General features: G+C 35.2%; 1 protein-coding gene across 2 annotated transcripts in view; it reads left to right on the forward strand.

Annotated features, from left to right (window-relative positions):
• Positions 1–10,484: 10,484 nt before the first annotated feature.
• The window catches only part of PMP22 (peripheral myelin protein 22), a 37,157-nt gene continuing 24,716 nt past the window's right edge, over positions 10,485–22,925 (forward strand). The window contains exons 1-3 of one of the 2 annotated variants that reach the window (XM_074265094.1): positions 10,485–10,644; positions 12,491–12,594; positions 13,705–13,804. In XM_074265094.1, coding sequence (XP_074121195.1) covers positions 12,517–12,594; positions 13,705–13,804 — 178 coding nt within the window. In that variant the 5' untranslated portion in view covers positions 10,485–10,644; positions 12,491–12,516. The remainder of the gene's footprint in view (positions 10,645–12,490; positions 12,595–13,704; positions 13,805–22,925) is intronic. The other variant, XM_074265095.1, reaches the window with a different exon arrangement.

Consider the following 22,925-nt stretch of genomic DNA (forward strand, 5'->3'; position numbering starts at 1 on the left):
AGTAGATCAATGGAACAGAGTAGACATACAATACAGGGTAGTAAAAAAACTTTGTATTTGACAAATGTAAAGATTAAAGTTTTAGGATAAGAATATATCATTTGGTTAAAAAGTATTGTAAAAACTGAAAAGCAGTCTGGCAGAAATTGAGTATACACCTTACACCATTTACTAAGATGAAGCCGAAATGGATACATGACCTAGATATAAAGGAAAATATAAGAAAACTGGAAGAATGATGAACACTTTACCTATTAGACTTGTGGAGAAAAATTTATGAATAAACAAGAGATTGTCTAGTTGTTGCCTTTTTTCTCAGAGTCAAATGATAACACCATTTTGGAATCAAGATACAGTGTGTCCAATTGTGGCTCATAAGACTGGTGAAGGATCAGCTTATTAAGAACTCTGGCAAGAATCTTGCCAGCAATGATTAAGAGCAAGGACCTCTGTGATTATCACAGGACAATCAATTTTCTTTACCTTTATAGAAATGGATAATGAAGGCATCTTTGAACTCCTGAGGGCTCAATAATCTCTTCTTGACATGTAACTTAGAAATTTTCAGTCAACTTTTGCATAAGCAGTGGACTCCTTGCTTTTTAAGACTCAGCTGGAATAGAAATATCACCCAAAGCTTTGCAACAGAAGAGGAGTCTAATGGTATTCAAAATTTCTTCTTCAAATGGAAATCCAGTTAGAGAGATATTGACATCAACCTGATATATCTGGTCAGTGACCCAAGCATTGATTCAGATTCCAGCATTGACAGTCTATTGAAAACACTATTCTCCAAGACCATATCCATAACATTAATTAATGTGGCTCCATCAGTACTAAGTAATTGAGCTACATAACTAGTCTGTGTTTAGGTAAACAGAAGACAGTGATGGTGATGAAAGGATTACAAAATACACAAGTCTTCATTAGTAAGTGACCATTGCTATTGCTGTTTCTGACTCCATTCCTCTCCAGGACTCCTGGGCACATCTGATAGTCTGTTTTCTCTCACATTAAAGTCAACCAGAATTATGTTCTTGTTGGAACATTGATGAAGATCTCCATGTTTTCACAGCATTTTTCTTTGACTTTATCAGTGTTCATAATGGTGAGAGTATACTTACTGATGAAAAAAGCATGACACTTTATACTACAAATGACAATTACATTGTCATGATCCTGACCTTCATTCTGTTAGTAGTGATACAAACTTATTGACTAGATTAGTTTTGATTGGAAATGTATGTCAAAATAGATAATTTTGATTATATTAAATTAAAAAGGGTTTGTTCAAACAAAACTGGAAAGCAGAAAACTGGGGGGAAATTTTACATCCAAGGGTTCTGATAAAGGCCTTATTTTTAAAATATATGGGGAATTGACTCAATTGACTCCAATTGATAAATGGTCAAAGGATATGAACAGACAATTTTCAGATGAAGAAATTAAAGCCATTTCTAGTCATATGAAAAATGTTCTCAATCACTGTTGATTAGAGAAATGCAAATTAAGACAATTCTGAGGTATTACTACATACCACTCAGATTGACTAATGTTATGGGCCAGAACTCTGTACTTAAAACAAGGATTTTTACAAGGTGTTAAGTTGGTGGAATTGATGAGACAATGGTTATCTAGTTTTGCATGGTGATTAATAGTTCTCTAAATTCAGTATGATTGATTTAATCTTACAATAAATAATGGTTTCCTAGTAATATGATTGGTTTATACTCAGTGTGGAACATATAAACTGTGACAAACTCAGCCAGGATTACAGCCAGATTCATTCACTTCATCTCACAACACTGTGGTGGCTGGTCTCCTGCACTTCCCCAACTGAGGCCAAGGCTGGTCTGAAAGACCAGAAAGTTGGCCCAGGGCTCCAGGCAAGGAAACTAAATTGTAAAAGAGATAATAAAAGATTTTGGACTTTAACACCTGGCTATTCTTGTGGTGATTACTCTGCAGAAACACAGGCTGATCCAAGACCTCCAGAAAACTAAATGAGAACATTACAGATTAAGATGACAGGAAAAGATAATATAAATGTTGGAGGAGATGTGGGAAAACTGGGACATTGTAGTGGAGTTGTGAACTGATCCAACCATTTTGAAGAACAATTTGGAACTAGGCTCCAATAACTATCAAACTGTGCATATCCTTTGATCCAGCAGTGTCTCTGCTGGGTCTGAATCCCAAAGAGATCATAAGAGAAGGAAAAGGACTCAAATGTGCAAAAATATTTACAGCAGCTCTTTTTGTAGTGGCAAGGAACTGGAAACTGGGTGAATGCCTATCAGTTGGGGGATAGCAGAATAAGTTATATGTATGTTATCAAATATTATTTTATAAGAAACAATAAGAAGGAAGATTTCAGAAAGGCCTGGAGATACTTACATGAACTGATTTTAAGTGATGGACTTGGTCCATCTTTGCCCCCAAAAAACTAAAATAGTATCACAAAGAGTTGATTGAACACTGACTGAACTGACTGAACAATAACAACAATTTCTTTTTCTAGTTATTTGGATATTTGTGTTCATCAAACACTATATCAATATATATTCACTTAGTTCTATATACTATATTGTCAATCTGTTCTTTTGATTAACATCTCTATTTCTTAATAAATAACAAATCATCTTAATAATAACTGCTTTATAATATAGTTTGAAATCTGGTACTAATAGACCTTCTTCTCTGTCACAAAAAAAACAAAAAACACCAGAATCTATGACTACCCCAAACCGGAATTGACTCAACACAGATTGAGGCACAGCTGTGCAGCCGCCTTCTGCTGTTCGGGGCTTGTCCTTGGGGCAGTTAAGGACATGCACAGCAGGGAACACAGCCCAGGGCAGCCTCTAATCCACACAGTGGGGGGCTCATCCTGAGGCAGTGAAACTCCCACAGCAGCGAAACTCTTGCAGCAGTAATTGTGCTTCTCCAGCAGAGACACTTCCAGTCTGTGCGGCTTTTAGCTGGTCAGCTGCTAATATCCACAGTCCCACGGTGGGGCTTTGGCCCTGGCAGTGACGCTTTCACTGTTCAGCCTCTAGCCTCAGGGCAGTCGCTAGGCCACACAGCAAGGATTCTTCATCTCTGAGGCATTTCCTATGGGGGTTGGGGGGACTCTCTCCCAGAGCTCCCCCTTAGCCCCTTCACAAGACTGCTGCAATCCATAGTATCCACATTCTGTGAGGAAGCTAGTAAATTTCCTACCCTAAAGACAGACCCCATAGGTTTTTAATAATGAGCAAGAAATTGAAGAGAATGATTGACACCTTCTATACAGAGAAAGAGCAGGTATCCAACCCTGAGGAGGCTAACATTAGACAGTCTCTAGATAATACCCTAAAGGGGAATGATACCTGGCCCCCATCACATAACTCTCTCCTAGAAGAGACTATTCAAGACCTCAAAAGAAAGTTAGAAGAAAAATGGGCAAAGGAAAGAGAAGCTATGCTAGAGAGTAACAACGTCCTGAAATTTGAATTGGAAAACATAAAGAATTCACAGGAAGTGCAGGGAAACAAAATTTGTGAATTGGAAAAGGTTAAAAAATCACAGGAAAGTGGGATCTGTGAATTGAAAAAGATATAGAATTCCCAAGAAAGTAGGATTTCTAAATTGGAAAAAGAAAATAACTCGCTTAAAAAAAAAAAAAAATTAGTGAAATGGAACAAAAATTCCACAGAGAAAAATAATTCATTTAAAAACTCAATTGGATATATACAAAAAGAACTAAAAAAATGTCAATGAAGAAGATAACTCATTAAAAATCAGGACTGAACAAATAGAAATGAATGATTCATCAAGACACCAAGAATCAGTCAAGCAAAATTTAAAAAAATGAAAATTTGGAGAATAACGTCAAATATTTACTGGGAAAATCAACAGACCTGGAAAATAGATCTACGAGAGTTAATCTAAGGACCATTGGACTTCCCGAAAATTATGATGAAAAAAAGAGCCTAGATTCTATTTTACAGGAAATCATCAAAGAAAACTGTCCAGAGATAATAGAAACAGAAGGGAAAATAGGCATTCTTTCAATGGCATTGAAAGAATTCATCTAACACTTTCTGAAAAAGACCCTAAAAAAAAAAAATTTCCACAGAATATTGTGGCCAAGCTGCAGAAATATCAAACTAAGGAAAAAATATTGCAAGCAACCAGGAAAAAAAAACAATTCAAATATCAAGGAGCCACAATAAGGATCACTCAAGATCTGGTTGCTTCCACATTAAAGGATCAAGGGCCTGGAATCTTATATTCCGAAAGGCAAACGAACTTAGAATGCAGCCAAAAATAAACTATCCAGCTAAGTTTAGCATTTTTTCCATGGAAGAAGATGGACATTTAATGAAACAGAAGAATTCCATTTGTTTCTAAGAAAAAAACCAGATTTAAACAAAAAATTTGATCTCAAGAGACTCAAGAGAAGCAGAAAAAGGTAAAAGGAACTCTTGAGAATTGTATTTGTTGTGGATATACAGAAAGTCCACATGTATAATTTGATTTTACTGATATAACATAAAAAAAGGGAAGTAGAAAGGGAAAGGGGATAGTATCAGAAAACAGGAGAAAAGGGGAGATAAAAATAGGGAAACTACATCCCAGGAAGAGGCAAAGAAAATTTACCATATCTGAGGTAATTTAGACAGGGGGAGGAACATTGTGTGACTCTCATCAGAGTAGGCTCAAAGAGTTAATAATTGACATATTTGTTTTTCAGAGAATCCTCACCTCATTAAAAGGGGGAAGAGGAAAAGAGAAAAGGAAAAAAATAATAAGGGAAGAGTACAAGAAAGGGGAAGGGATTTAAAAGGCGGAGGGAGGAATACTAAAAAGAGAGAGCTGCATGACATAAGTGGAGCCCATAAGTTTAATACTGGGGAAGGGGTTCAGGGAGGACAAGGGAAAAAAGCATAATCTGGGGATAATATGATGGCAGGAAATACAGAATAAGTCATTTTAACTATAAATGTGAATGGGATGAACTCTCCCATTAAGCAGAGACAGATAGCAGACTGGATCAAAAGTCAGAACCTTACAATATGTTGCTTACAGGAAACACACTTAAAGCAGGGAGATACTTACAGAGTAAAGGTAAAAGGTTGGAGCAGAATCTATTATGCTTCAAGTGAAGTCAAAAAAGCAGGGGTGGCCATCATTATCTCAGATTAAGCAAAAGCAGAAATTGATCTAATTAAAAGAGATAATAAGGAAGGAAACTATATCCTGTTAAAGGGTAGCATAGACAATGAAGCATATCAACACTAAACATATATGCACTAAGTGGTATAGCATCTAACTTCCTAAAGGAGAAGTTAAGAGAGTTGCAAGAAGAAACAGACAGAAAAACTATAATAGTGGGAGATCTCAACCTTGTACTCTCAGACCTAGATAAATCAAACCACAAAACAAATAAGAAATAAATCAAGGAGGTGAATAGAACATTAGAAAAATTAGGTATGATAGTTCTTTGGAGAAAACTGAATGGTGATAAAAAAAAGAGTATACTTTCTTCTCAGCAGTTCATGGAACCTATACAAAAATTGACCATATATTAAGACATAAAGATCTCAAAATTAAATGTAGGAAGGCAGAAATAGTAAATGCTTTCTTCTCAGATCACAATGCAATAAAAACTACATTAACAAGAAGTTAGGGGTAAATAGACCAAAAAGTAATTGGAAACTAAACAATCTCATCTTAAAGAATGATTGGGTGAAACAGCAAATTATAGAAACAATTAATAATTTCACCCAAGATAATGACAACAATGAGACATCATACCAAAATTTGTGGGATGCAGCTAAAGTGGTGATAAGGGGAAATTTTATATATTTAGAAGCTTACTTGAATAAACTAGAGAAAGAGAAGATCAATGAATTGGGCCTGCAATTTAAAAAGCTAGAAAAAGACCAAATTAAAAACCCCCAATCAAATACTAAATTTGAAATTCTAAAATTAAAAGGAGAAATCAATAACATTGAAAGTAAAAAAAAAAAAAAAACTATTGAATTAATAAATAAAACTAAGATTTGGTTTTATGAAAAAAAAACAAAAAAATAGATAAACCTTTGGTAAATCTGATCAGAAAAAGGAAAGAGGAAAATCAAATTGTTAGTCTTAAAAATGAAAAGGGGGGATCTTTCCACCAATGAAGAGGAAATTAGAGCAATAATAAGTAGTTACTTTGCCCAACTTTATGCCAATAAATTTGATAACTTAAGTGAAATGGATGACTACTTCCAAAAATATAGCCTTCCCAGATTAACAGAGGAGGAAGTAAATAGCTTAAATAGTCCCATTTCAGAAAAAAGAAATAGAATTAGCTATTAAACAACTCCCTAAGAAAAAATCCCAGGACCAGATGGATTTACATGTGAATTCTATCAAACATTTAAAGAACAATTAGCCCCAATGTTATATACACTATTGAAAAAATAGGGGATGAAGGAGTCCAACCTCTTTTTATGACACAAACATGGTACTGATACCTAAACCAGGTAGGTTGAAAATGGAGAAAGAAAACTATAGACCAATCTCCTTAATTAATATTGATGCTAAAATCTTAAATAAGATATTAGCAAAAAGACTTCAGAAATTCATCCCCAGGATAATACATTATGATCAAGTAGGATTTATACCAGGAATGCAGGACTGGTTCAATATTAGGAAAACTATATTAGTATAATTGACCATATCAATAACCAAATTAACAAAAACCATATGATCATCTCAATAGATGCAAAAAAAGCATTTGATAAAATCCAACATCCATTTCTACTAAAAACACTTGAGAGTATAGGAATAAATGGACTATTACTTAAAATAATAAGGAGCATATATTTAAAACCATCAGTAAACATCATATGTAATGGCAATAAACTGGAACCTTTCCCAGTAAGATCAGGAGTGAAACAAAGTTGCCCACTATCACCATTACTATTCAATATTGTATTGGAAATGCTAGCCTCGGCAATAAGAGTCAAGAAAGAGATTAAAGGAATAAGTAGGTAATAAGGAAATCAAACTATTACTCTTTGTAGATGATATGATGGTATACTTAGAGAACCCCAGAGATTCTAATAAAAAGGTATTAGAAATAATTCACAACAGATACAAAATAAATCCACATAAATCCTCAGCAGTTTTATACATCACCAAAACAATGCAACAGCAAGAGATACAAAGAGAAATTCTATTCAAAACAACTGTTGATAATATAAAATATTTGGGGATCCATCTACCAAAGAAAATCAGGAATTATATGAGCAAAATTACAAAACACTTGCCACAAAAATAAAGTCAGATTTAAATAATTGGAAAGACATTAAGTGCTCTTGGATAGGCTGAGCGAATATAATAAAGATGACAATACTCCCTAAACTAATCTATTTATTTAGTGCTATACCAATCCGACTCCCAAGAAACTATTTTAATGACTTAGAAAAAATAACAACAACATTCATATAGAAGAACAAAAGGTCAAGAATTTCAAGGGAATTAATGAAAAAGAAAATCAAATGAAGGTGATCTAAGTGTACCTGATCTAAAGCTATATTATAAATCAGCAGTCACCAAAACCATTTGGTATTGGCTAAGAAATAGATTAGTTGATCAGTGGAACAGTTTAAGTTCACAGGACAAAATAGTGTACAACTATAGCAATCTAGTGTTTGACAAATTCAAAGATACCAACTTTTGGGATAAGAATTCATTATTTGAAAAAAACTGTTGGGAAAACTGGAAATTAGTATGGCAGAAATTAGATATGGACCCACACTTAACACCATATACCAAAATAAAATCAAAATTGGTCCATGATTTAAGTATAAAGAAGGAGATCATAAATAGATTAGAGGAACATAGGATAGTTTACCTCTCAGACTTGTGGAGGAGGAAGGAATTTATGACCAAAAGAAAACTGGAGATCATTATTGATCACAAAATAGAAAATTTGGTTTTACACACATATGTAGGATAGTAGTATGGATGTAGTATGTGGGATATACTGTAACACAGTTAATATGTATGGGATTGCCTGTCATCTAGGGGAGGGAGTAAAGGGAGGGAGGGGAAATTTTGGAAAAATGAATACAAGGGATAATGTAAAAAAAAAAATTAACCATGGATATGTACTGTAAAAAAAAAAAAAAATGTGTCCAAAGAGCTTTTGTTTATGTGGGTTATATTTATAGATATTCACTATAATAGAAATAAAAAATAATTTTGAATGTGTAGACCTTCTGAAAGTGTTTCAGAGACTCCCATTATTCTCTAGACAACTACAATATGCATATGATGTGACAGACTATTTCTGTACTATAAGAACTGAGGAGCTGGTTGATTTTAGAAAAAATATGTAAAAACTTGCAAAAAAATAATAAAAAATGAAATAAGCAGTTCCAAGAGAACACTGTACATAGTAACAGAAATATTGTCTTAAGAACAACTTTAAATGACCAATCCATCTTGAGTACCATAAAAATTCAAACCAGCTACAAAGAATCTATGAAGCAAGATGTCTTCCACCTCTAGAGAAAGAACTGATAAAAGATGTATAAGGATTCATAAAATGTTTTTGTATGCCAACCAAATCATTCTATTAATTTATTCTTGTGTGTAAATATTCAATATATGAATAGCTGTTTCATATTCTCTGTATTCAGAGAGAATACATGAAATATGTCTCTTTAAATAGTAGAGATTATGTAGTGCTCAGACAATCATGACATATACCAGCAGTGGAAAAATGGTTGAATAAACTGGGAAATCATAAGATCTGGGGTTCTAGTAAGCAGAAGGAATCAGCAAGAGAACTGTTCAAAGAAGCACTTTGAAAAGGGATCTGCCAACCTTGGGATCTTTGTTGCTACTGTTGTCAACTGGAGCTTCTTACCACTTCATGTACTATAAGAAAATAGAGGAAAGAATTGCATTTCTGTAGTTTGACAAGTTTTGTTGACAAGCACATACACATACATTTAATATATTCTATTATTTGTTGGAATTGTTGAGTATTTTAAAAGAGAGAGGGGGGGGAAAGAGGGGGAGAGAGAGAGAGAGAGAGAGAGAGAGAGAGAGAGAGAGAGAGAGAGAAAGAGCGAGAGAGAGAGAGAGAGAGAGAGAGAGAGAGAGAGAGAGAGAGAGAGAGAGAGAGAGAGAGAGAGAGAGAGAGAGAGAGAGAATGAGAATTAAATTCTTGGAGTAGTATCTGATTGTTTAGATAAGGAGGTAAGTCTAAAACTTTTATTTTTAAAATCAAGCTAATCAATCAAACAAACAAAATCAAACCCTAAAACTATTCATATCCTAAGCATAGATAGGAGAGATTTAAATCTTGATCAGAAACATTTTCAATCAATTCTCAACCATCAAGCTGATATATGAGGTTTTTATTTGTGGGCTTGTAAAATTCGAACTAGTCATGTCTAGTACATTCTGTCCACAACACAATCACCTCACCACAAGCTGATTACTTTATGGGCTTACAGGGTGGAGAAGATATTCTCTCAATAATTCAACAATGGAACTTGTGGCCTAAGGTGAAGCAAAGTCCCAGGACAAGCAAAGTCTAAGAGAAAAATTATTGCTGCTCCTTTCTCCTAGCCCACATAAAAAACAACAAACAAACAGGACTGGGAAACATATACCTTTACCTATACCATTCTCCTAAAGTTCATAACTTTAGTCCAGGAAGATTTCATTTTTATGAGCAATAGTGACATATGCATTAATGGACACAGCTTTTATCTGATGAGACTCAAGACTTAATGCAGCCAGATTCTAGAATAAGAAGTTAAACCCATTTTGTGGTGCTACCAGTGCATTCCACACGCTGGGACTTTTTCCTTGGTAAAAGTCAGAAAAGAGAAAAAGATAGAAGGGGCACCAAGGTACAGAGTGAGGACGGGGAGATAGTTCTGATCCTGGTTGCTGGGGCTATGGAGAAATGCCATAGGAAAGAGGAATGCTTTGAAGCTGTTTCTTCACGGACAGGAACAGGTCATCCTGTCCCTCCAGCCGCTGAACCTCTTGAGCTTCACAGAGCCCTACCCACTCAATTTCCCTGGGTCTCCTCTCCATCTGCCCCCAACTCTTTCACTATAGGTGTAATATTCGTTCTAAAAGTACGCAAACGTGGGGGATTTCACTATAGACACTGGGTCTGCAAGAGTAGGCTCTTGGTGAGGGAGGGTATTTTGTCAATTTTGGGATTCCGCGCTGACTGCCCTATAGGACCGGGAGAGGCGAGATGTGAGGTGAGAAATTCTCTTTTGAGCAGTGGAAGTATTTGACTGTCTGACAGAATAAGTCCCAAGGCTGCCTTTCTCTAGATCATCATTTTCCCTGAAAGATTTAAAATTGAGTAACAGTCCTTTTCCCTTCCTCCATCCTTCTACAAACAGACACAGGGACACACCCTAATCCAAAAACAATTAGGGCGTTGTTCCTGTAAAAGGCGAACTAGCAGAGCCTCCCTTTTGCTCACTTCATTTGCATCCAGTCCCAGACAGTTGCCTTTGGGAATAGGAACAGAAAATTAGGCTGTCGCCGGAAGACTTTATTTCCTGGGTCAGTTTTGCATTTGGACTACTTCCTGGAGCAGGGACTACTGATTTTTTGACCGTAAGTTGGTTTGAAGTGGAATTTGTAGGAAGCTGAAGCATATGGAATTTATCTGGATATTCTGGCGCGGGTCCCGGGACAAATGATGCCGAAATTCCGGAATTGACTGCATGGCCTGGCCTTTCAGATGTCTTTTGGGCCATTGTTGGCAATCGGGTTAAACCTTGGGGAAAGCGAGATTGTGCTTGTAAACGTGCCCTCCCTTCCCGCTAATTCTTTCCGATGGAAAGGGTCTCGGGATTAAGTGAAGATATGAAGGGGTGGGAAGAAGATATTTCTCGGGATAACAAAATTTAACCGTGTAATTACCCAAATTTCTACTAAGGAAAAATTTCTGACAGGAAAAAATGATCGTTACCTTATCTCCCATAACTCCAGTCATTTGCCTTAAACCCGTTCGGCTTATGTGTTCTCAGAATTCTCTCCCTAACTCTTTTGATGGTAGGTAGATAAACTTAATCAAAAACATTCGAGGGGTTTTGTTTAATTTCCCTCCCTCTTCTACTCCAGTGGTAAGAGGGAGGTTAGGAAAAGGTGTGTAAAGGGAGAGGTTTTTGTTTTTGTTTTGTTTTTTAAGAAATTACCTTGAAATGTTCGGTTCCCTCGGGATTTTTAGATACGTAAATTTTTAGAGACCTAATTCATCACTTATTCCCTTTCCTTCTCAAAATAAAACTCCATCAGATTTCTCTTCTACTCCACTTTAGTACTGCTGCATCCTAGATCCCACAAGGTTAAGTATCTAGAGAACCAGTTTGCCCTGCCCACCCTGAGTTTGGCCTGAAATTGGTGAGAAGATATATATTAGAACACTTAGTGGCAGGCAATGGAAATAAAGAGTGCAGCTTGGAGATTGAGCCAGAACTGGTTTGGAAAAGTCTATAACCTCCCAGCATGGAGACAGAAAGGGAAACTGTATTGTAGCAACCTAGGTTGTGAGAAGTATAAAAGCCTTACAAGCTAAGCAGCAGGAGGACTGCTTAAGTACTATCCTTTCTTCCCCAAACCTGCGGCATATAAATGTTTAAATTCATGGAAGAACACACAAAGACCCAAGAGTTCAAACTTTTTGAGTTTTCAAGGCAGCTTTGCTTGCATTCCTTTTCTTCTCTCAAAATACCTTCTTGCAAACTTAGACATCTAAAGACTTTTTTACATTGCTTCTTTTTATTCAAAATCAGGAATTCTATGTTAAGTAGGAAGAGAATAAAAGAATGGAAGAGAAGAAACTCTTCTGCTGAAGTTTCTTTGTCATGTTTGACACATTTTAAGGAATTGATTCCTTCTGGGTCATTTTTCCTCTTCTGGGAATCTATACAGGATCTTGACTTCCTCTCCTTTTTTCTAGTACTTATGAAGAAAGGAACCCCTTTATTTGTGGAACTACCCAGGAAAGTAGTTTGCAGGGTCTCAAAACCCATAAGCTTCTTCTAGATTTAGGTGGTGTCTAAGGCCTGAAGAACACATTTGGATGTAAGTGGTTGTTTCTTATATTACAAATGTCTTTATGCCCCTTGCCTTCCAGATTTGCTTGCTTCTTTAACGAAGTGTTTTGTTTTAAAGAAAAAAAAAGGGGGGGAGGGTAGAGTGGAGTGGGTGGGAAGAAAGCACAGTTTTCTGTAAGGGGCCCCAAGCCAAGAGAGAAAAGTGTTCTCTCCTGGCAGCCTGTTGCTGCCCCCTCCAGGATGAGGTCAGTCCAGCCCATTGGTCGACCCGCCCAGTTTCGAGATTCCAACTCAATCTGAGACACAAATACAGCAGGCACACAGGCCCTCCCAACCAACTCTCCTGTAGCACGGCCAGTTGGGGAGTACTTTCAACTATATCCCTAATTTCTCACCCGTAGCAGGATAGAAGATCCTTTTCGACAAAATGCTGCTCTTGCTCCTGGGAATCATCGTGCTCCATGTAGCAGTGCTGGTACTCCTTTTCATCTCCACTATTGTCAGTGTGAGTACTGGCTCCCCAACCCCCACCTCCAAAAGACAGAGCTCAGACTTGACAGATACTTCCTGTCAGAATTTGGAGACTTCAGGAAGAAAGATAATCCCCTCCATTATTCCACTATTTAAACCTAGCCCCTTCTTGCCTATATTGTCCTTCCTCCGTAAGTCCTAAATTGTCATTTGGACATATTTTCAAAATGAAAAATTGTAAAATATTTTGCAAGCCCTGGCTCTCTGCCTTCTTTCATGAAGTCTTAGAGAATAAATAAGCAGTTTCCACTGTGTATAAAAATCTCCAGTGAAAGTTCAGTGCCTCTTTCTGAGACTTAAATTCAGTGCAGATCTAGATTTTTCCTTTTCCATGGAAGTTAGGGAAGGAAATGAGGCATTTGTGAAAGCCTATTTTGATATTTTTCAAATACCAGAGATTATTACCAGATCTATTCAATGGCACAGTAGCTCAGTTAAGGTTTATAAAATACTTTTTGCACACTTTTGGGCTAGAGAGCACCAATACTATTACTTTTACGGATGAAGATCATTTCTAAATTATTTTTCAGGATTTTGATTTTATTTAAAAGGAAAATTAACAATTAGTTTTGCTGGACTAAATTTAGGTGTTACCAAGTTTGACTTCTGTTAAAGATAAAACTTTTAAAAGACGTTTTCATGAATAAGAAACACAGAAGCATTGACTCTTAGGAATTAAACACATGAGACTTTTTTAAAATTATGCAACAAAATCTGAGCAAGGCCCCAAGCATTTTGTTTACCTTTAATCCTGTAATTTCAAGTATAACCAAATAATCATATTACTAATTCCTTCTAGTCCTTTTTCTTTTCCCAGGAATCTGTGCAGGACCCCAACTTTCCAGCTTCTTAGGTATGGGAGATATATTAGGAAGAGCTAAAAGAGAGGATGGTATTTTGTCCTCCAAAGAAAAATGGAGTTATATTTGATAACTGCCTTACTGTTCTTACTCTGCTAAAAAATGTCTGCTCATCGAAACAGTAGTTAGTAGCTGACTTTCATATTTTGTTGCTTTCTTTTGTACTTCAATATCACCTTTATTCATAAAGTTCTTTTTTTTTTTTAATTTTGTTTTGTTTTTAGCAATGGATCATAGGACCTGGCCATGCAACTGATCTCTGGCAGAATTGTACCGTTCAGTCTTCAGGCAATGTCCAGCACTGTTTCTCATCCTCTACAAATGGTGAGAATTCCTGATTCTTTCATGAACTTCTAATGTGATTCAAAATTTTTTGAAACAAGGCTTATACTCTCAAATCAAAACCAATATAAATTTCAGGTCAGTAGGCTATTTCTGGGGTTTAAAAAATTGTACATATGACAGTTAAAAGTGAAAGGAGTCCTAGCAAAGAAAAAATGTCCCAAATAACTTTATTTTTATTTTAAAATGTAAAAACCAGTTAGCTCATGGGCAATACAAAAACAGTTAATGGCTTTAGTTTACTGACTCCTGCAATATGCAATTACTATTTATGAGTTCTGATCACTTAGAAAATGTCATTTTTGATAGAACAAAAGGGACATGGTATGATTTTCATGTGCCTGTGGAAGCAGGAAAATATAGAGGACCAAGACTAATCTTCCCAGGACTGACTTTTTGACATTTAACCAAGGTATGTGCCAACATGGACTGAGGTCTGCTTCCTAAATTTCATAGTTCTCAGAATCTTTGATCCATACTTTATAAGGAATCACAGAATCTAAGAGTTTAGAGGTCTAAAATCTGCCTAGGAAATTCTGCTAAGTTTTAATTTTCCATTAAGTGCTAAATGCCTGGGACATACTACCTTTAGAATAAGAGAATAGTTTCAGCCTGTGATTTGACGTTATCTTGCAATTTACAAAACTGCATTGCACTTCATTTCATTATGGTATTCTCCAAGAAATCTTTGAATGGTAAACAGTCCATTTTGACATGATTCACATTATTGCAGTGAGGTATTTTTGTGCTTGCTTTTAAAATCTACCATCTACTCTCATATCCCATGACCATATATATATACATGTACCAAACTATAGATAGCTTAGGATTCTTGCTCGGGCCTCCTTCAGTGAAGGCTAAGCTTTCTTCATGGATGGTTGATAGAGGAATATGGTACAGGGAAGACCTTTGTAGGTTCTCCATGCAGTTACTATAAATGAGTATAAATGTAAGTATGATAAGGTTATTGCCTTCCTACTTAAGTTGGAATAAAGTATTCTATAGTATATGTATTTTGCTTTGAAAAATTTTTTGGAAAAGGTATTGGAAAAAGGTATGTCATTTCCTTCTCTATCTGCTTTTACAGTTGATAAAATAGAGGCAAGCAGGGATAAGTATCATAAGCACAGTCACACAGATAGTATATATGTGAAGCCAGATTCGAATTCAGAAAGATGAGTCTTCCTGACTTCAGGCCCTGCATTTTATTCAACAATTCTCAAATTGCTGTAGAAAATTTTTTTAGTAGTTATGATTATTTTCTGGCAATTGACCTGAATTCTTTCCATCTATATTTATAAACACAAATCTACTGCCAGATGGAAAGATGGTAAAAAGGCAGTGGTATTTCTTAAAAATTGTTAAGATTCTTACAAGTTGGAAGGGACCTGAAAGGTCATCTAGTTCAAACTTTGTCTAAACAGAAAATTCTTCTATAAGCTCTATTACAAGTATTCATCCAATCTCTACTTGATTTCCTACTGGGAGAGGGATTTAACTTTCTCTAGAGGCAGTCTATTTTAATTTTGGACAAATAAACTTATTAGGAAGTTTTTTCTTATATCAAGTCTAAATCTGTGTATTTTCTTGTTTGTCTTTATTATGAGGACAAGCAGAAGTCCATTTCCTCATCCATACAATTGCCCTTCCTTTACTGAAGCGGCATCAGGTCTTCTTTAGGATTTTTCTTCTCCTAGCTGAACATCCTCCATTCCTTCAACTTATTTTCCTAGTCTCAGATCCTCTTACCAAATTGGTTGCCTTTATCTGATGTTCTTCAACTTGTAAACGTTCTTTTAAAAAACTTAGGTTAATACAAAATTTTAGATATGGGTTGAGTAGGCTAGAGTAGAGTAACATTTATAGCCCTCAATTTGAATACTTTACCTTTCTTAATGAAGATGCACATTTAGCTGTTTTGACTGCTGTTATATGTTTGACTCATAACATATTTACAATATACTCAAATCTCCAGATGATTCTTCTTGGCGGCCTCAGGAAGTAGTGAGATTTTTTTTTTCCCCAAATGGAGATTTTCAAGCAGAAAGATGGATAACTACTTATTGTATATGACACAGAGAGGATTTTCTTTCTGTAATGAGTTGACTAACTAGATAGCCCTTTCACTTCTGACATTTTGTAATTCGATGTTCTTCATCACTTAAATCTAGCCACATTTCTTCCCTGAAGAAGTTGTAAAGTTAATATTTTGAATCATATATTCTTATCCTTATTAAATATTCAAATTATTAGCTTTGGCCTTGTTTTCTCCTGTTAAGAAATCAATCAACAATCATTTAATAAAATTCTACTCTGCCAGATTCTGCTTTAGTTCTAAAGATACAAAGACAAAAATGAGACAGACCCTACCTTCAAGAAGTTACTTTCTGTCTCGGGATAATATACATTCACAAATAAATAAATATTACTTATGTACAAATAAAGTGGAGATGCACTAACAATAAAGGTGGCATTAAAGAATGTGGCATTTTAGATGAGCTTTGAAGGAATTCCAAATGAAAAAGAAGTAGTAGTATTCCAAGTATGAGGAAAAGCTTGTAGTATATAAAGGCAGGGAGGTGGGAGATGGAATGTTGTGTACAGAAGTCCAAGACACTACCTTGGTGGGCACACATGCATAGGAGGAGGGATATGGAAAATGATGTGGCAAAGGCTTCAGAAGGATAATCAGACAGATAGGAAGAGTTCCATGTCAGTATTTTTATGTAAACACAGAGAAAGAGAGAATCCATAAAGATAGCAGTGTCAATGCAGAGAAATCCAAAAGGATGTGAACTTGAAAATTAAATTTGGCAAGAAAGTGACCATTTCTGAAAGAAAAAAAAAAAGTCACTTCATTTGAGAAATATGAATAGATTGCAAGGGATTTAGAAGTCAAGTGGAAGATCTTTTTGAGACCTGTTTAGTTATTTTTGTTTTTGTCCAGGAATTGAAATCATGCTCACTGACCTATAGTTTATAGAGTCTATTCTTGACTTTTTGTAAATCCAGAGGTTTGCCCTTCTCTACTCTTATGGTATTTCCATTGTTCTCTGTAATCTTGATCATTTGCAGTTATTCAGATAAAACTTCTACCAATTCGTTTAGCATTCTAGACTGTTGATTATTTGGGCCAGATGACTTGAACCCATTATCTTGCTGTATTCTTACCAGCCCCTTGTTTGTTTTACATGCCAACTTTCTGTTAACCATTTTTAATCTGTCTTCCCAGTCTGTAGAGTATATTTTTGGCAGAAAAGAAAATTACCAAGTTAAAAGTTGAATAGTTTTGCTTTAAAACAAACAAAAATCTATTATTGTCTTATCTATCTCCCACTTAAAGAAGCAATTCTATTCCTTCTTTGATTTTTTTTTTTGCCTCAATAGAGCTTTAAAAATTCTTTTTCATGTGTGTAGAGGATTTGTTTTTGTTATGTGTTTATGTATGCATGAGAGAGAAGGTATGTGGACTGTGTCACTTCTCATGAAGCTGAAAATTCACTCCCTCAAAAAGGCCCTCAAAAGATTATATATGAACAAAGGATCAGGAGTTTACAGGACCATCACTTGTCCCACATTTTTGTTTCTTGACTTGGATAGATTTCTGAGAAAAAGGAAGAAAGCAGAATGGGTAACTTAGAGGTAATTATTATGTGGAGATGCTGGAGGACCCAAATGGTGTTTGCAAACAAAGTAAAAGAATTATAGACAGGAAGAGAAAATGGTGGAAATGTTCAGATTGTAAGCTACAGAACAACTGGAACTATATTGCTGATCCATATAAAGCTCTGGCTCCCTTCTTTTCTTCAAGGAGAAGCCAAATTTCCTGGTTTGCTAGTTAATTCTTTCATTCCCTGTTTTCTATTGATCCTTTCCATATGCTTCAGCCAGTTCTGAAAATTTCAGTTTTCTCATTTAATGTTTATGCTCTTTAATTGGTTACTTAGTGTATATATATACACATACATACACACATACAAACATATATACATATAGTTGTGTTTGGTTGCACAAAAAAAACCAATGAAAATAATTTTAGTGCATTTACAATATAATTATAGATAAATATCTAATTGCATTATGTAATATATAAAATATTGAATATATGTTTGTATATGTATGTATATACATATATATAGTTGAAGAGAAAGAAAACACCATAGTCCTTTAAAAAAAGAGAAACTATATTCCTCTTAGTTCAACTTAGGAATTGGTGACAAGTCAAAATATGTGGAATCAAACAATCATATACTTTATTAGTTGGAGTTGGAGGGCTCAGCTATCATGTGTGTCATTTCTAATAAGGCTATCAGTCCTAAAGTGCTTAAGAGTGCTGGGTGATTTGATTCTGAGCATTCATGATTGAAGCTCATTTTGAGCACTTCATTCACTATTTTTATATGAATGCCTTTGTAGTCATGGTCCATTATTTTCCCTTTTCCATCTTTTGTATATCTCTTTTGAAAATTAAGTTGGTTGATGACTTCCATGTGCAATTTCACTGTTCTCATAATTTCCTACTTTCTCTTCCTTTGAGTTATTTCTGTTTATGACTTCAGCATCTCATTCTTGAAAGCATTCTATTCATTTTGAGCTCATTTCTTCTAAAGAATTTAAGTCTGCTTACATATTATGATGAGGTATAAAGCAGAACTTTAGTGGAGGATTTCACACTCAGTATTAGTTTCCTTTTATGTATATGTCCTCTCTCCCCCATGTGTACTGGAAACTCCCTGACAATAAGATTTGGGTCTTATAAATGTTTTATTTAATAATGTTGTTCTGAGTGCTGAAGTTGGTCATGTGTAGAAAGTTTGTTTCTGCAGTTGTAGCAAACTGAACTTTTTCTGTGTGTTTCACATTGGATTACATGCAACCAGCATACTGGCAATACATGTTAGGTGTTTTAAAAATACCTGTTGGCCCTGTTACAGAGGTTTTATTCTTTAAAAAGCATTTGTCTGATAAATGTTAGACTAATTCACAACCATCTCCATGCTGCGTACCAACTTAGCTAGCCACTTATTTACTTAGTCATTTTAGTACCCATAGACAGGAGAAAGAGAGGGAAATAACTAGGTAAACATTTGCTATCTGTTTCCTTAACTTGAATTTTATTCATTTGGACAACCAAATTATGTAGTCCAAACCAAAAAACCTATTCTTTCAATAAATAGCTAAAAATCTGAAAGAGCTTATATAGAAAACCATTCAGAATTGACACATTACATGGGCTAATTATGTGGTAAAGTAGATAAAACATTTTAGTAGTTCTAATATCTCAGTGGTATAATCAACCCTGGATCAAGAAAAGTTAAGTAGTATATTCTATAGTTCTCCATGTCCTAGATTTGAAGCTCAAAGAAACTTGGAGACCATATGAGCCAACTTTCTTATTTTATAAATAAAGTAAGTCTCAGAGAAGTTAAGTGATTTGCCAAGAGTTCCACAACTATTGGTAGTATTTGAACCATACCCCAGACTACCAATTCAGCATTACACATTTAGTTCTATCTTCCAAGTATAAATCAATTCTTTTCAACCTTATAATCTATGATAATAGTTAATAATATAGCACTAAAGGTTTGCAAACTGTTTTAAAAATATTATCTCATTTTATTCTCACAATAACTTTGTGAGTTAAGTTTTATTATTTATTGTCCCCTTTTATAGGTATGGAAACTAAGGCACAGAGAGATTAATTGACTTGCCCAGGTTCATATAACTGAAAGCCCAGTTGTCTTAACTTCATGTTAAAGCACTCGATATATCCACTGAGGCCCTAATTGTCTTAGTTTTTTATATTTAATATTATTAATGATGACTGATAATTTGAGCCTAATTGTCTCCTTAAGGGAAAAAGTACACAACCTAAAAAGGGAAAAAACTATAATTGATTCTAAACATGCTAGCATGATCTTTGCCACTTTACCATTCTGAGACTATATATATCTAGAGAGAGAGAGAGAGAGAGAGAGAGAGAGAGAGAGAGAGAGAGAGAGAAAGAGAGAGAGAACTATGTAGACATGTGAAAAAAGGACAATACAATAAGCAATTATGTGTTTTCATACACTGATCAATTAAGAGCAGAATAGAGCTCCAGATAAGAATCATATACTTATCCTCTTATACTTATACTTATATCATATACTTATCATATACTTATAGCTTCTCCATATTTCATTACATTAGATTAAAGCCAATGCATTAAAAAATCTTTTTGAATCCTTACAATCTCTCATTGTTACCTAACTCTTCTAGCTTGGTGTCATCTGTAAATTTGATAAGCATACTGATAATGTCTTCATCTATGTCACTAATAACAATGTCTAAAGCATAAGATTAAGTAAACAGCTCCATTTCGGTGAAGACCTGCCAAATTTATACTACATCACTTGGGGCTCAGCTAGTTTTCTGAAGGCCTTCCAGATCTTGGTTTCAGTATTCTCCTGCCACCACTTCTCTGTCTTCCTTCTTTCTGCCCCACTTGTCCCCATCCAGCACAAAGGTGGAAGTTGAAGTGAATCTGACTCCACCTGAGAGAGGGCTTGTGGGCTTCTCTGTCTGGTCCTGAGAGCTTCTTGCTTATATGCTGTGCACAGAGTATACTCCACTTATTACATCACTAGGAAACCATTATTTGTTGAAGGATTAAATCAATGCTAAATTAGATTTAACCATTGAATCCTCAATTCCACTTAATACCTTGTTTCAAGTTCTGGCCCATAACATCTCCTTGTAGGATCAGATCAATCATACTGAACCATGCTAAATTAAATAATTATTGTCTCTATCAATTCCACTGTCTTAGTACCTTGTAAGAATCATAACATGTTTTAGAGAACCATAATATTCCATTGCATTTCATTGACAATGATAAAACCTTTTTTTTCCAATTTTCCCCCTTTCTCCCCTACCCCCACAATATATGTTAAATATGTTAAAGTATATGTTAAATACAATATATGTACACATGTCCATGCAGTTATTTTGCTGTACAAAAAGAGTCAGACTTTGAAATAGTGTACAATTAGCCTGTGAAGGAAATCAAAAATATAGGCTACAAAAATAGAGGGATTGGGAACTCCATGTAGTGGTTCACACTCATTTCCCAGAGTTCTTTCGCTGGGTGTAGCTGGTTCAATTCATTACTGCTCTACTGGAACTGATTTGGTTCATCTCATTGTTGAAGAGGGCCACGTGCATCAGAATAGATCATTATATGGTATAGTTGTTGAAGTATATAATGATCTGGAACTGCTCATTTCACTCAGCATCAGTTCATATAAGTCTCTCCAGGCCTCTCTGAAATCATCCTGCTGATCATTTCTTACAGAACAATAATATTCCATAATATTCTTATACCACAATTTATTCAGCCATTCTCCAGTTGATGGGCATCCACTTAAGCTTCCAGTTTCTGGCCACTACAAAAAGGGCTGCCACAAGCATTCTTGCACATACAAGTCCCTTTCCTTTCTTTAAGATCTCTTTGGGATATGAGCCCAGTAGCAACACTGCTGGATCAAAGGGTATGCACAGTTTGATAACTTTTTGGGCATAGTTCCAAATCGCTCTCCAGAATGGCTAGATATATTCACAGTTCCACCAACAATGTATCAATGTCCCAGTTTTCCCACATCCCCTCCAACATTCTGCATTATCTTTCCCTGTCATTCTAGCCAATCTGAAAGGTGTGTGGTAAATATCTCAGAGTTGTCTTAATTTGCATTTTTCTGATTAATAATGACTTGGAGCATTTTTTCATATGGTAGTGCTGGAACTCTATCTTCCCAGAAATCAGCTGGAGTCAGGCTGATTTATTCTTTATTCTTGATCTTTAACGGCCCCTCCAATGCCAGGTCACGAGTTCAAGAGAGCATGAGTTCCACCCCCCAAGTTTTTCCTACTCCTCCCACACAAGTCACTTCCCCCTCTTTGTCCCACCAATCAAGTCAGCACAGAACAGCTGGGGAGGGTCAACCTTCAAACAAGTTAATAGGGAACTGTCCAATTGGCAATTAGTCTCACGTGCTTCATTATCCAAGTGCATTGCTCAGTTCTAGCCCTTTACATAGTAGCACTATTTTTTTTTTTAAGTTTATTTCTATTCCATTCGATTCACACCAGATATACACCATGTCTAGTTTATATCTAAGATTCTATTCATATCAACTTTTTATTTTTTATTTAAATTTATCTAATTCTGAGAAGGGAAAGTTAACATCTTTCCCTATTATATAGTATTAGTATCATTTTTCAAGTGTAATTCATTTAACTTTTCCTTTAAAAATTTAGATACTTCTAGCATTCCATGCCTGCCTATAACTTTGAAAGGACATATGATCTGTTTTTCTTCTAGTCTATTTTTTAATGTTATACAACATATATTCGTTTTTTTTTTAATTTATTATGAGATCTTGTGTAAGATGTTGGTTTAAATCTAAGTTCTTCCACACTGCTTTCTACTTTTCCCTAAATGTTTCACATTTTATCTCTTCCATTAGAATGTGAGTTCTGAGGCTTTAGAAAGGGCATTGTTTTTGCTTTCTTTGATTCCCCAGCCCTATTAACAAATGCTTATTGATTTGATTTGACTTCATAGCTCTATCAATTATATACCAACATTAGCCTCAGGTGACCTCTTTGGCCCAGTTTTTCTTCCTGCTAGCTTCCTAGTATGTTCTGTTTATTTTTTAGCAACCTTTATATTTTATAAACGACAATAGGTCACCCTCTTTTTCTTTTATTCATTGTTCCACCAAATATTAGAAATTACAGAAAACAAACAGGGGCCCACCATTCCATCAAAATTTCATGTACAGTCAGAAATAGTTAATTCAGGAAGCTAAAGTTAAGTTATGAAATAAACAGAAGAAGACATCAACAATGAAGAAATGTTATGAATTCAGAGATGTCTGATCCAAGCTTAAAGAAGGAAAATAGCTCACAGTGACTGCTGGCAAAGTCTCAGATAAAGGTTAATTGTCCAATTGTTCCTGGAAGGGAATTGTCCAAAGATAGACATGAAATAAATAATAAAAAAGGATATTATAAATGAAATGACTAGCAAAGAGGATTTAGAATGCAAATAAACAACATA

This window comes from Sminthopsis crassicaudata, chromosome 4, assembly GCF_048593235.1.
Source record: "Sminthopsis crassicaudata isolate SCR6 chromosome 4, ASM4859323v1, whole genome shotgun sequence".
NCBI lineage: Eukaryota > Metazoa > Chordata > Mammalia > Dasyuromorphia > Dasyuridae > Sminthopsis > Sminthopsis crassicaudata.